Source organism: Stylophora pistillata, chromosome 12, assembly GCF_964205215.1.
Source record: "Stylophora pistillata chromosome 12, jaStyPist1.2, whole genome shotgun sequence".
Taxonomy (NCBI): Eukaryota; Metazoa; Cnidaria; class Anthozoa; order Scleractinia; family Pocilloporidae; genus Stylophora; species Stylophora pistillata.
The window spans coordinates 137,501-152,908 of record NC_142530.1 but is presented as its reverse complement, the minus strand read 5'-3'; the positions used below and the strand labels follow the sequence as shown (position 1 = coordinate 152,908).

The 15,408-nt window shown below is 40.3% G+C and overlaps 3 protein-coding genes across 5 annotated transcripts in view; all 3 read right to left on the bottom strand.

The window, feature by feature from the left end:
- Window positions 1–897: 897 nt before the first annotated feature.
- LOC148718315 (separin-like) overlaps window positions 898–15,408 on the bottom strand; it is a 60,674-nt gene continuing 46,163 nt past the window's right edge. For both annotated transcript variants that reach the window (XM_088741636.1, XM_088741638.1), the window contains exons 12-13: window positions 3,203–3,258; window positions 898–2,564 (exon numbers count right to left, since the gene is read on the bottom strand). In XM_088741636.1, coding sequence (XP_088597762.1) covers window positions 2,351–2,564; window positions 3,203–3,258 — 270 coding nt within the window. In that variant the 3' untranslated portion in view covers window positions 898–2,350. The remainder of the gene's footprint in view (window positions 2,565–3,202; window positions 3,259–15,408) is intronic.
- Window positions 4,961–7,900, bottom strand: LOC148718318 (separin-like). The gene is made up of 7 exons (XM_088741650.1): window positions 7,763–7,900; window positions 7,223–7,321; window positions 6,747–6,817; window positions 6,596–6,656; window positions 6,040–6,129; window positions 5,447–5,559; window positions 4,961–5,049 (listed from the first exon to the last, which is right to left on the bottom strand). The coding sequence occupies exons 2-6, from the start codon at window positions 7,250–7,252 to the stop codon at window positions 5,494–5,496; spliced, it is 318 nt and encodes a 105-aa protein (XP_088597776.1). The 5' UTR covers window positions 7,253–7,321; window positions 7,763–7,900; the 3' UTR covers window positions 4,961–5,049; window positions 5,447–5,493.
- LOC148718317 (uncharacterized) lies at window positions 7,792–9,370 on the bottom strand. 2 transcript variants are annotated; one of them, XM_088741648.1, is made up of 4 exons: window positions 9,144–9,370; window positions 8,583–8,728; window positions 8,028–8,180; window positions 7,792–7,930 (listed from the first exon to the last, which is right to left on the bottom strand). In XM_088741648.1, exons 1-4 carry the CDS (start codon window positions 9,229–9,231, stop codon window positions 7,892–7,894), a joined length of 426 nt encoding a protein of 141 aa, XP_088597774.1. In that variant the 5' UTR covers window positions 9,232–9,370; the 3' UTR covers window positions 7,792–7,891. The 2 variants fall into 2 exon arrangements, with proteins under 2 accessions (XP_088597774.1, XP_088597775.1); XM_088741649.1 differs by having other exon boundaries at window positions 8,658–8,728; window positions 9,144–9,367.

Genomic DNA, 15,408 nt, shown 5'->3' with positions numbered 1-15,408 from the left:
GTTTAACTAAATAAAAATCAGAAGCAGAGAACTGAAAAACTAAATTTTCCACAAGATTCAAGCAATTGCTAAATTGTATTTTCAATGTGCCACATTTGAAGTTAACCAAATATTGATTTGAGCAGCTTCTATGGAGCTGTTGTGTTAAACCATGTTTAACAAAACAGCCTTAAAGCATGTTTAGGCTTTGGTGTCAATGGGGTATTAGTCATCCTCAGAGTTACCACTGGTCATTCCAGGTGGTTCAATAATCTTCACCAAGGGATCAGATTAATAATTTCTTTACCGCTCAGCAAACAGTATTATTTTTGCCATTGCACTATTTTGATACAGCATGCCCAAAATAGCCAAGGTGTTGAGTACATGTATACACAAAGTTACTTAGGGTGGTTGTTTTCAGGATCTACTGAAACAGTTCTTTTTATTGATTAACATTTTGATCATTGCATGACTGCAAGAAGTTGCCACCTCGGTGGTCTATCACTGGCCTTAAAGCATAAGTATTAACCCTTTCACTCCTGAAATCTCAACAGTAACTCTCCTGGATTTTCAAAGGCTGGATAGTACTATTCACAGAATAAATCTCTACTGGGCGGGTAGCGGAGTGTGTTTTGTTAACCATTCTACACTGAATTGCGATGTATCTGTTGGATATGGTTTTTCACCCATTGAACAAATAGACTTTGGTTTTAAGGGTAAGGCTCGCTGATTGGTTTTATGCTGTTTTTTAAAGTCCTTGGCAGCCATCCTTTCAAATGTCTGGCAAAAATGGGGAAGCTCTGTGTGAAATCCCATTTAATGCCTGTAAAGGGTTAAGGCAGTTTGTTAGCTCAGCATTGACTATGGAAAACAGCCATTTCAGTGGGTGTTTCCTGTATCAATAAAGATCTAAAAACAGACAGGTAAACTACCAGAAATTTAATTTTGTACTGTTAGTGCAAAACATAAATAAACTGGCAAATTTAATTCTTTAGTTAGTATGAAATGTGATACATAATACTAATTAATATTTTACAATTGTTGAGCACTTTGTTTCATTCTTCACATGCACAGAAATGTGTCCATACCCATCTTGGAGAAAACAAAACAGGACTCTAAAAAATTGTAATTCAAGAACATCAAGCCCGACTTCAGTATCTGTATTCTCCACATTTCTCTCTATACATTTCCTTTGTTTAGCAATCAAATCTTAGGTTGAAGATAATTTCCTTTATTCTCATGATCCTAATGAATGATTTGGCAGTATCACTGTGTGGAGATATTAGATGCTGATTACTCTTAAGGGTTTGAAAAGTCAACCAAGGGCTTTCTCTGTTTGTTTGGTCCCCCTCTTCCTTTCCCCGTTTGTTTTCATGAAGTTTGCTTGAAAACTACTTCTCTTTCACCATAGCAAACCTTTCAACAATCAACAAAAATGCACATTTGCCTGATTTTCACAGCTACATATGAAGATATATCTTTAAAATCGAGGTTGACACTCAAGCAAGAATACTTGCATTTCCAAGGAGAAACTCATTTTAGATCTTTAAAATTAAGTAAAATAGGGTTGCTTTTATATGTTTGCATTAACTTCGACAAAATTAATGAAAATACACATTTGAGAGGAAACCTGGAACTATATATTTACATGAATAATTACACTTTATTGAGGCAACAACACCATCATCATTTCAAGATCAATTATTAAAACAAATATTGACACTAAAATTATTAGGTATCTTCTTGGAATTCATTCTGTTATGAATTGTATCCTTTTCCATTTTTTTCACAACTGGTACAGATATCAGCGAAATGCCCTTAATATGCAAGCTAAACTTTAATTGCCAATGTAAAACATTAATATACAGATGACACATTTCTCAAATTGTTCCCAATTGATGATATAATATGGTAAAATGGTTACAAACAGTTAATAACTAACCTTGGTTTGTTATTTGACAAAGCAAATTTTGTCATGTATTCCTTGGATATGTTGGTACTGGCATGATTTCAAAAAAAAATTAGTGCAATAGAGAATAAGAGCTGTAGTAGAACAGGAAAACAAAGATAATGTCCCTCTCTGTTTCAAATGGGTTTCTTTCTTGTACAACTTAACAGGATTGTGGGACAAAGTATGACAAACTGGCTCTGCTTAAACTGATCGGGTACTTTCAGCCCATGTAGATTTAGCACCTATTGCATATGGTAGTCTACACTTAAGTGCTCTATCAGCATTAAAATTGTATGCACTACCATTTCCAAACACACTCTGCACGATGCTTGTCCTCTTTGCCACACAATCAGCACTAGTATGGTAAATACTTTGCTATTGCTTACTGGAACTAGAGATATTTTAGTATATAATCCTTGGTTAACCATTCTGTTCCTTGGTGTAAGCTGGAAGGCCATAAAGTACAGGAGATGCTCCTATCAGATATTTCAGTTTACAAGCTTGTCGCGACTGGCTTAGTACTTGTGGTAACGAGAAACAAGACCCAGATTGAAGCCACTGTTTCAGCAGCAATTCACTGAAGCGATCAATGTCTTTGTCAGTAACATCCCACAAGTTAGCAACGATGGCTGGGCTGAAAGTGAATACATTATAAATAGATTACATGCTACATATCTATACAGTGAACCATAGAGTAGAGCTATGGTCTTTGAAGAATAACTAGTTCCTTGAGGGTCTGGTCCAAGAAAAGGGAGTGCCCAACCTATAAGGAAAGCAAAGTTATACGAGTTTCCCAATGACAAAGGTCAATAGCAGTTGACATTTGGGTTCAAATCAGGACTTGACACTAATGGAAGCCAACTAGCCACACACTTGTAGAAATTCAGTTTTGGCCAGTGTTTTTTGATTTCCACTAGCCAGTGTAGCTAGCAAACAAACTGAAATTGTCATAACATCTAACTTGTCACTGGCCACTTGGCTAGTAAGTTGAAAAGTTAGTGTTGAGCTCTGTCAAATAGAGCCAGAGGTTTCAATAAAAGCTGGTTATCAGCTGTCTATCACTGCCCATGAGTCCTCTTACTGCTGTCTATTGAGCCTGCAAGCTGGCTCTCATGTTTAAGTCTTGCCTTAGGACCCCTTTTCCAAGGACAGTTACCCACTACTATATCAACAGCTGCTTAAACAAAAAGCTGTTGAAACCTGCAATATAGCACATCAGTAAAAGACTTTGTAAGGGAACTAACACACAAGAAATGAATGCCAAAGACATACCAGCCTGCCAGAAGATAGATTAAGGCCATCCCCCTTGGCTCACACTCTCCACCAGCCTAATGAATTAAAATAGAGTGGTTACTTATATGCTCCATGCCTAGTCTCAACCAACTACACATCTGAACCAGACAATTGGACACTTCCTTTGCCTTTTGTTGGTTTGTCAACAACAATTATGTGATAATGTTTTTCCTTCACGGTCAGGTATAAACTAACCTGTAGTTTTCCTGAACTGCAACCCATAAGCAGAGTAACAGCTCGACAATCCAACCTTTGAATGTCATCACCCTGCAGAAATTCACGCCCAGTGCCATGACCAAAATATCTAGAAAGAATATTGATGCGATGATTAAAGCAACAACAACAATAAAACTTTCTACTGTAGATACCCTTATCTGAAAATGTTTATCGCATCTAGAACTAATAAGTATGGGATCATGTTTACTGCAGGTGCTCTCCACTGATATATCAGTTGAGAGTCAGTCAACACTTGGGTGACACTTGGTCGATAGTCAGTTGGCACTTGGTTGATGGTTGGTTCACAGCTGGCCGATACTTGGTTGAGACTTGGTCGACAGTTGATGGTCAATATCTTTACCGATACATTGACCGACTGTCAGCCAAATGTCAACCAACATATCGGTCAAATGTTAACTGACTCTCGACAAATAATTACGTCAACCGATGTATTGGTTGAGAGCACCTACAGTAACTATGATCCTTAATAAGTGTAACAGTTGTATTATGGACCCAGTTTAGCAGCTAAGCAACTGCAACTCACGCAAGAGCATCAAATGTCATATAAAAAGGGTCATAGATACTGATTTCACTTCTAAAATAAATAAAAACACCATCTCCCCTGTTTCAGTTGTAATTTGCATATAGTTCAGTCAATGTAACATAAATCATTACCGGTAGTAACTGATACAGACATATCAGAATGATAATAACATGGGTCATCCAACTTAATTAGTCACACAAGCAAAATTTCAAGTATGTATAAAAGAAACCCAAAGTACCTTTGTCTCTATCTTAGTCAACTTATTTAACATTTACGAGTCATGATTCTCAGTATTTCAGCACTGACAGCTCTGCAAATATCCAACCTCTACGACCTTTTAAATTTTCTACTTTGTCAATGGCAGGCTTAGAAATTTTCAGGGTTTAAGAACTAGGGTTTCTTTTAGAGGTATGCATATCAGAGGGGTGTGAGGGGAACCTTCTTTTCAAAAACTTTGTAAGAGCCAAATCATAATTCTTTATATTCCCCCTGATCTGTTGTATACATTTCTTGGTAGACAACTTGTAATGTTTAAAGATGGAAGCCGACATTCTCAAATGGAGGAAAATGTCACCAGTACATGACAGTTTTTGTCGGGAAGAGAGAGAGGGGTAAAGTGGAGACTGATGAGAGATAGGAGGCATATCAGAAGCTTGATGTTCTAGACAGAGGGGGCCCATTTAAAAGGAGATCTACTGGAGTGCTTTTAGTTATTCACATGAAGAGGCCATGGACAGTCAAAGCTGATGGGAGACCCTAGAATAGTGCACTGGACTCTGGGTTGAGAGGTCTGGGTTTGAGTACTGGCTGGGTTAGTGTGTCATGTTTGTGGGCAAAACACTTTACTCTCACAGTGCCTCTCTTCACCCAGAAGGACAAATGGCTTCTGCCGAATTGTCGGGGGGGGGGGGGTGAGTGGTAATACTCCTAGTTGGCTGTGTGGGCCAATAGGCCCCTTACTGGAGCCTTTACAATAACTCACATGAACAGGTCATGGTCAGTTAAAGCACTCCTGAACTCTTCCTGTGTGGGAGCCTTTCCTGTGATACCTTGCCATCCATCTTCGCTGCAAGTGACAACAATTATTCATATATGCTGGATTATACAAGCATTTTGATTGGTTTGTACTTGTGATCTATTAAAAAACAGATGCAAGAGTAATGTCACCATCAACAATATTTTGCTTTCTTATTGTTTAAAACCATTACATGCTGCCAAAATGCCAAAATCAGTGACACACTTGGCTGGGCTTCCTGTGCCACTTTTTTATTCTTACTACATTTTGATGTCATCTGTGATCTATTACTAAACAGACACACAGCAACATTGAATCTATTTGTTCAGTTTATAATATATTAGTGTTACCTCTCTCAACTTGTATAGCCTAGTTTAATATATAAGAAACACAACATCAGGTCTTTCTTCTGTTTCATTTGCTTCAATCGTTTGCTTGTGTTTTGTACCTTTCAAACCACTTCTGAAACATTTTCTGGGTGTTGGGTAGGTTATTCTAAGGATTGAGTGCATAGAATGTTTTCTCAGGATCAATCTCAGGCAACTGTCTCTGACACGATAACTATCAAGAGAAATGCAGAAAAAAATATTAACTGACAATGAATATCAAGGTATTAAAAAGCTAAGAATCTGGCACAAAAGTTGTTGTGGTAGGCAACCACATTTCAAAAGACCTTCATTCAATTCAATCAATTGACAATTTTTCCTGTATGCTTACCTTGGCTAATAGATAATGAAATGACAAACATTTTTTTGTATCAGATCACAACTTCTTTTCATAAAATTACAAACCATTATTGTGAGGGAGAATTATGCTCCAGAAACCAAATGAGCCAGTTCTTTACACAAGGTATAACCCAAACCATGGTTTACACAATCAGTGGGCATCAGGGTTGTTATAATTAATTAAAATAAATTTCTTTCCACTGTTGACAGCATAGCAGAGATAAAAATCAATATGGTTCTGGGAGAAAACATGACAGTTGTTTGAGAAACAAGTCAGGTCTTCAAACTTTCAAAGACCTCTTAATGAAATGTGTACCTTGGAAAAAAGAAATTGCAGAGATGGGACCCTTGTCACAGGTTGGTCAAACAGGATGGGTATGCTTTCCCATGGAAGATGCTGAATATCCTATGAATCATAAAATACAGATCAATTTGATTTATAGATATGCCAGAAATTGACTCTGGTTTCAAACATTGTAGAAGCGTACGTCCCAATACTGAATGAGTTGATAAGTAAGATCTGCTACCACAATTTAGGCACACATCTTGCGATTACAGCATATCTGTGCATGCCCATAAATCTACCTTAGTGTCTGAACACTTTGAATATAATGGTGAGCAACCAGTACCCATTACACTAATGTTGCATATGACCACTTTTTAAACTAATATGGAATGTCATTCCATTACAGATGCCTTTTCCCCCACCCTTGTGTTTGGCTAAGCTTTGATTCCTTGACAGTTCACCAACATCTATTTACAAAGAACCCACATCTTGGTTGTTCAGTTTTCAGGTCTTCAGAGCTAGAGCTAGAATACATTTAATGGCTGATTACTAAACAAATGTAAGACCTAAAAAAGCTGGCTCTTACTTTTCCAAGAGTTAGGATTACAGGATGACGAGGAATGTTCTCTGCAGAGTGACCTCCAGACCTGAGAAGAAATTTTGTTGTCATCAATAATTTCTCAAGAGTACAAGTAATGAAGGTGAGAAAGAAAATTAACCTTTATGTTCCCTCGAACCTGTTTATACAGCTTTTCTTGTCTGTATCTTCAAATAGCTTGTCATTGAGGTTCTGAACTTCATCAAGTAGCTGAAACATGCAATGTGAGAGATCATGAAATGAGAGATGACTACTTAAGGGCTAAGGATGAGGAACCTCCCTTTGTCTCTAGTAGCTAAGACTAAACAGGCAACTGACGATGATAAACCAATAGAGTGCAATTTTATCGAACACCAAATAATCAAAAAAAAAATAATCACAACAGCTTATTGCAATACAGGTTGAGAAGAAAAAAACCAGAGGGTTGCTATGTCTAGGAAACACAAGTGGACCAAATTACAATTTAGTTAATGTAAGTAGTTGCTAAATCTGACTTAAGCCCTTCATTAGAGAGAAGAGTTAGCCCTTTGCTTTGACAAAAGCACTGAAATTCCAACTTACTCTAGACACTTGATTACGAATTCTTTGATTGCAACAAAATTTTCTTCTTCTTACTTTTTCAAAAGAAGGTAAGGTAGCATCCATGGCAGTAATTTCAATCAGTGCTTCAGCAGTTTCTTTTCTTGACAAGCAAAATGACGAATCTATGAGGACCTACAACAAGCAAAGGACACTTAATAATAAAAATATTAATAATGACAATGGGATTTAGCCGGGGGCATTCCATGAGGTGGTTCTTCTTGTCCACTGGTTTAAAGTGAAATGTTGAAATGTTGGTTTTTGTGGAGGGAGGAAAACCAAGGAACCTGTACAAAAACCCTTGGAGCAAGGACATACCGACCCACATACCACATATGACACCAGGTCTGGGAATTGAACCTGCAGAACAGCAGGGAGGTGAGTGCTCTTGCCACTCAACCATCCCTAGTTCCCATTCGGTTACTATGCAAGGTTTTGCTACTTCAATTGTCATCTTTGGGTCAAGCACCAAAGATGGCACACAAATCATAACAAAGATTGACGGACAAAACATTTTTCATACAATCTGCCATCCTTATAACTCGGGAAACTCTGATTGATTCATGCACAACATACTTCAAGCAAATGATTATCAGGACGGCATCCACACAGGATTGAAACTTTCTCTTCCAACTCTCTGGCTAAGGATGCTATTGATTCACAATACTCTTCATCAATAGGCTGACCAAGAAGAACTCCTCTCCATCATCCAAGCCAAGAACCTTCAAGTTTCTCCAAAAGGTTCTAAAGAAATGACCATAATTATTACAATTTAGACTTTCAGTTATGTCATAGGAGAGGATACACATTCATGGCTCGTGAGAGTTGAAATGTTGATCACCTTCATTCTCCTGTCAAGCCTTGTCCTTAGTGTCCACCACTCGGTTGTGTTGTTAATATTCATGCTTTTGATGCTGTCATTCATTATGTCTGTAAATTCCTCCAATACACCAGACTGGAACAGCTTTGAAAGATCCACAACAACTTTGTCTCCCTTTACAAAATAAATTGTTTCAGTCAATAGTTAATTAGGTTAATTTACTTCACCAACCCTGTTCTTGTGCTTTTATTATTACTTACAGACTTTCTAGTGGTTAAATGAGAAATTATCTACTAGTAAGCTCAGGTTACCCCCAGTGTTTTGTCAGATATCCAGACAGTTTGCTCAGACGTATTTCTAGTGATCTTCTAGAATAAAGAGGTATTGTGAGAATTCAGTGTTTTACCCAAAAACCCCTTATGGTGACCTTGGACAAAGCTTACACCTGCACTACAGAATCTCAACTGACTGTAAGCTACTACCTCCTCCAACGTAGAGGTTTGAGGTCCACTCTCCCTAAATACAACAACAGAGTAACCGCAATATAACCAAGTTGTTACAAACACATCGACATACAGTGCAATCCTTGTTCTGTGCTTCTCCAGATGTTGTGTTAATCTTAACCACAGCAGGATCACAGTCAGCCCTTACCCTGCAGATCAGCAGTTCTCTGTCCTTGCTTACTGGATGTGTGAAGGTTTCCAAAGTGCAAACAGTCCACTCTAGAAAACAATAATTCTAATTTCTTACCTTGTCAATATCACACTATAGGATTATTGCCAAATTCATTATCTGCTCAACGTAATAAATTAAATTTCAGTTCTACTTGTCAAAGGAACTAAAAATTCATGTCAAATGTAATCATCTATGTGTAGCATGAGCTGAAGAATTGGGAAGAGTCAAATGAGGTGGTCTGGTAACAAAAAGTTTTTAACAAAGTCATTTTGCTTAAAGAATTATGTTAAATTAGTGACAATTACATTTCGCTAGAAAAAAATATTCTCCCGTTATAAGAGTCACATTGTTCTACAAACCAATCCTGAGAAAGTTGAATAGTTAAACACTTTCTTTGAAGCTGGTTGGGCTGCATAACACAGCTGAAAGCTCGCTATTGCTTGTAAAATAACTATAATGTACCTTTAGGCATGTTCTGCAATAGGGAAATTTCTTCAGGAGTGAAGAGACCTTGTTTGTATCTCTCAGTTGCACACAAGGAAAACTTCATGATGTTTCAAGTCTTGACCAGGGCAGCCAGTTTTTGGTGAGCAGTATTAGTTGAAGAGTCATCAAGTGACAAGGAGGAAAGACGTTCTGCAAGCTTCACCAGATCTCCTTTGTTTTCCCAACAGACAAAAAGGAAATAACAAAATAAAGAGAAATCTACTTGTAGATTTATTAAGTTCCCTGCTCTGGCATCCCATGTTCTAGTTCCCTGTTATGACATCCCATGTCTTACAGTAGTTCCCTGTTCTGGCATCCATGCTCTAGTTCCCTGTTCTGTAATCCCCTGTTCTGGCAGCCATGTTCTAGTTCCTTGTTCTGGCATGAAAGGTTCTAGTTCCTTGTTTTCGCATTCCATATAAAGGAGCAGATAAACTTTGAGTCACTTAGTGCCACAGTAATTGGGGTTACCAGTAAACACGGACAGTTGTGTGCCATGTCTAAGAGGTAAAAGCATCCAGCTGAATTTCACAAGGTCACGAAAAATCTCCCTCTTTTGTATACATAACAAATAGAAGTCTATCAAATGCAACAGTAGCTACAAGTACTCACAAGCAAAGGTGTTATCATATATACCAAAGACGTATATGAGAACGATCCTTCGCAGTAAAGCACTATTTGAGCAATAGTGAAAATCAGACCTGAAAAAAATTTCAGGCCTGTACGGGATTCGAACCACTGACCTCTGCGATACTAGTGCAGCGCTCTACCAATTGAGCTAACAAGCCAACTGGGAGCAGGCCATCAAATTAATTCGATATAAACCTGTAGATGATAAATCAAACAACAACAAACATATGAAACATATGTGTGAACTGCGGTTATGAGAGGTATATGAGAACGATCCTTCCCAGTAAAGCGCTATTTGAGCAATAGTGAAAATCAGACCTGAAAAAAATTTCAGGCCTGTACGGGATTCGAACCACTGACCTCTGCGATACTAGTGCAGCGCTCTACCAATTGAGCTAACAAGCCAACTGGGAGCAGGCCATCAAATTAATTCGATATAAACCCGTAGATGATAAATCAAACAACAACAAACATATGAAACATATGTGTGAACTGCGGTTATGAGATGTATATGAGAATCCCGTACAGGCCTGAAATTTTTTTCAGGTCTGATTTTCACTATTGCACAAATAGTGCTTTACTGCGAAGGATCGTTCTCATATACGTCTCATAACCGCAGTTCACACATATGTTTCATATGTTTGTTGTTGTTTGATTTATCATCTACGGGTTTATATCGAATTAATTTGATGGCCTGCTCCCAATTGGCTTGTTAGCTCAATTGGTAGAGCGCTGCACTAGTATCGCAGAGGTCAGTGGTTCGAATCCCGTACAGGCCTGAAATTTTTTTTTTTTTTTTTTTTTTCAGGTCTGATTTTCACTATTGCTCAAATAGTGCTTTACTGCGAAGGATCGTTCTCATATACGTCTCATAACCGCAGTTCACACATATGTTTCATATGTTTGTTGTTGTTTGATATATACCAAAGGTTTAGACAAATCCTTTGCTATTCTCCTAAAATAACAAAATCACAGGGATTCAATTGAAAATATCCCTGGTCACTAGTCAGTGAGGTCATCTTTAATTAATTTGAGTTGAAACTTCAACTTAAATTAACAAAAAGGACGTAAACTTTGCCATTATAGTATAGATGAGTGTTCTACAAACTTAAGAAGTTGAAATGAAATTTGTTTATACATTTGCCGTAATTGCAAAAAAAAAAATAAAAAAAAAAATTTGAAAAATAACTGTTTTGCTGATTTGGACAAGGCAAATTTACCAATTACCAGTAGATTAATTCAATGTTGAATTCACATCAGGGGAATAAAACAAAAGAAATTAACCCTTCATTTTCAGCACAACTTCATGTTCAACAAACAATTTTTAATATCTTACTTTATTCTCTTTCCTGTTCTGGTAACAGCTTGATGTCTAAGACTAACAGACAAGGACAGTTAATATTATCCTCAAACAATCAGTCTCGCTCTATTCTGTTTGCCAAACGACAAACAAAAATTCCATTCGAAGTTGACACCATCATATACTTTCCCTCAATACACCTCAGAGGAATAGCAACAACCTTTGTTGTCCATTCGACCTTAAGGATATGACAAACCACAACTCTTCCTTTTAGACTTGGTAGTTGGTTTTGGTACTTATCAAGAATTCTAAGTAGTGCAAAGTAGCTGCATTCCAACTGGCGGTTACACTTTTCTACAAGATGCTTGATGGCACTTTTCTTGAACCTTTACATAATTAAGGACACTGTCGTGATATTGCGTTACACGGTCACGCCACTGGGCCGATGAACATTTTATATATTTAGAACACTTAGGAGACAACAACAACACACGTGGCGGCAGTCGAGTTCGCACAATAAACAACCCTTTTGAGTTCACAGAATCGTGACATGGTGTCAGAAGTGGGATCTGTTCACCCCTAAAGATGACAGAAGCAGCTGAAGCATCCATAGTTGTGCCACCAGCGCCGACTCAAGTTTTTATTCCCCCGTCAAATTTGCCCCCGCCGAAAGCGCTTAATTTTGACGACAATTTAGCCAACGCATGGAAATCGTGGAAAGCAGCGTGGCAGCGCTACGAAATCGCTACTGGTGTATATAAACAAGAGGGCATAGTTCGTGTGTCGACATTACTAAGCATTATAGGCGAGGATGGCGTCAGAGCCCACGATACCTTTATTTGGAACGAAGACGAAAACGCAGAAGACATTTCACAAGTCCTGAAGAAGTTCGACGAATTCTGCATTCCTAGGACACAGGTCATATATGAACGCTATAGGTTCAACAACCGAAACCAGGAACCAGGCGAAAACATCTCGACGTATCTTACGGAGCTTCGAACGATCGCAAAAAACTGTGCACACGATACAATCACACCAGATGAAATTTTGCGTGACCGCCTCGTGCTAGGCATACGGGATGATCGCGTCCGCGAGAGACTTCTCCGTTTGAATGATTTATCTCTCCTACAAGCAGTTGACATTATTAAGTCGTCAGAACAGACCCAACAGCAAGTAAAGCTAATGGCTGGAGGAGACACTGCAGTTCATGCGTTACGGAAGGCAGGATCGGCAGAAAAACCTGAAGAAGAACGACAACTTAAGTCACAAGCATTTAGAAGACCGTCTAAAGAATGTGGAAATTGCGGAATGGTGCATGGACGTCATTGTCCCGCGTATGGAAGAACATGTTTTAACTGTGGGAGTATGAATCATTTTGCGAATAAATGTCGCGCTAATCCCCGAGGAGTGAAAAGTAGAGTTTCGGCGGTCCACGAAGCCGTCGACATGGGAAACGACCCCTACTACATTGGTGCTACTACTAGTAAGAGCAAAGGCCAGGAAAAATTGGCAGTGGTCAAACTCCACATTTATGAGCCAGATCCCAAGACAGAAGTCCAGTTTCAAATAGATACTGGGTCGCAGTGCGACATTCTCCCGGCCCAATTATACAAGCAAATCACTGGGGACACCCTCCTTCATCGCCTCAAACCATGCCAAAAGGAAATAGTCTCGTACACAGGGGATCGCCGCAAAATTGCTGGTAAAGCTACCCTGCCTGTGTGGTACCGTGGACAGCGGAGGTCAATGGAGTTTAACATCTTAGACGGAGACTATCAACCGATTTTATCATTGAACACCAGCCTCAATCTTGGCTTTGTGAGTTTGCATAATTGTGACGTCCTAGCATTACACGTCAAGTGCCCCAAAGCCTCCTTGCTCGAAGAGTATGAGGACGTATTCGACGGATTAGGGGCCCTACCGGGAGCATACAAAATAGCCATAGATGAACAGGCGCAACCAGTTGTCCACGCACCGAGGCGAGTGCCAGTAGCCTTGCGTCCACGCATCAAAAACAAGCTGGACGAACTTGTTGATCGTAAAGTTATTATTCCAGTAACAGAACCGACGCAGTGGGTATCCAGCATGTTGGCTATAGTGAAGCCAAACAAAGTACGCATCTGTATTGACCCGAGAGATTTAAATCGTGCCATTCGGCGAGAGCATTACCAGTTGCCGACTATCGATGAAGTGGCCTCCCGCTTAACAGGTGCCAAGAAATTTACTCTTTGTGACGCCAAGGATGGCTTCCACCAAATCCTCTTAGACGATGCTTCTAGTTTCCTGACAACGTTCAATACGCCTTTTGGGCGTTATAGATGGGCCCGCATGCCTTTTGGTATCTCAAGTGCGCCTGAAGTTTGGCAGCGACGCATGCATGAATTCGTAGAAAATTTAGAAGGAGTTGAAGTTATCGCTGACGACTTCCTCATCGCTGGATTTGGCGAAACTGACGCAGAGGTCAACTCGAGCCTTGAAAAGAACGAACGTGCGTTCTTCAAGAAATGCCGGGAGTGGAACCTCAAGCTCAACAAACTCAAGCTGAAAAGAGCTCAAACCGAAGTGCGTTTCATGGGCCACCTCTTGACTCCTGATGGTCTAAAGGCAGACCCAGCCAAAGTTGAAGCTATTTTGGATATGCCACCGCCGACTGATGTAAAAGGCCTGAAGAGGTTTTTGGGGATGGTCAATTATCTGGCCAAATTCTTGCCACTCCTGTCCGACATGACAGAACCTTTGCGAAGGCTTGAGGACAAGGACGTCGAGTGGTGTTGGCTTGCACAGCACGAGAAAGCATTTACCACAGTCAAAGAATACTTGGCCAAGGCCCCGGTACTGAAATACTATGATGTTACTGAAGAAGTGACAATCCAATGCGATGCCAGCATAACGGGTCTAGGTGCAGTACTGATGCAAAAGGGTCAGCCCGTTGCCTTTGCCTCGCGAGCTCTGACCGACACCGAAACGCGTTACGCTCAAATCGAGAAAGAGCTCCTCGCCATAGTGTGGTCAACCGACAAGTTCAATCAATACATACTGGGACGCGAAGTTGTACACATCGAGTCTGACCACGAACCACTAAGGGCAGTTTTTACCAAGCCAATACACAACTCACCAAAGAGACTCCAGAGAATGCTGATGGCCCTTCAGAATTACTCCCTGGATGTGCAGTATAAAAAAGGGGAACTTATGTGGGTATCAGATGCACTGAGTCGAGCATACCGCAACACCACCGAAGCCTCCAAGCACGATACAAGTCTGATCTGTACACTTGCCGAGATAGATCATTCAGAAAACCTCTCGATTGCACCATACAGGCTCGCTGAATTCAGAAACGAGATTGCCAGGGACCCAGTGATGCAAAAGCTAATCGGAGCAATCAAGGGTGAATGGCCAGTGTCAAGGAAGTTCTGTACCCCTGAGCTGACGCCTTACTATGACAAACGAAGTGAGCTTATAGAAGACAAGGGACTAGTATTCCTGGGGGAGCGATTGCTGGTACCCCCTTCCCTGAGAAAAGAAATGTTAAAGCAAATTCACCGATCACATATTGGAATCGAAGGGTGTTTACGTCGCGCTAGGGAGGTCCTCTATTGGCCCCTCATGAATTCGGAAGTAAAGGACTTTGTTTCCAAATGCTCAATCTGCCAGTCGTACCAGCCAGATCAGTGCCGCGAGGAATTGCAACCGTATCCGATCCCGTCGCGTCCCTGGTCGATGCTAGGTGCCGATTTTTTTGACCTTGGGCAACAACATTTCTTTGTCCTAGTCGACTACTGGAGTGGGTTCTTTGAAGTCCAGGAGGTTAAGGTGGCCACATCTGCTAGCGTGATAGCTGCGTGTAAAGTACAATTCGCCCGCCATGGGATACCAGACGTGCTTATTACCGACAACGGACCTCAGTTTACGTCATCGGTGTTCAGTGCATTCGTGAGAGAATGGCAGTTTGAACATAGAACTTCGAGCCCCCGTTACCCCCAGTCAAATGGCCGCGCCGAGAATGCCGTGAAGACCTGCAAGAACTTGATGACGAAAGCGAAAGCGGATGGGCAAGACCCGCTGTTAGCCCTTCTTGATTGGCGCAACACCCCAACAGAGGGTCTAGGAACATCACCCGTACAGAGACTGATGGGACGCCGCACACGCACTTTCTTACCAACCCATGAAACGCTCCTGCGGCAGCCATCACACCAGGAAACAGCCACCAAATTAGCTGAGCGCAAGAAAAGACAAGCTCAACAATACAACAAAAAGTTTCGCCCTTTAGAGGCACTAAAGTGTGGACAGGCCATCAGGATGCGGCTTCCCGGA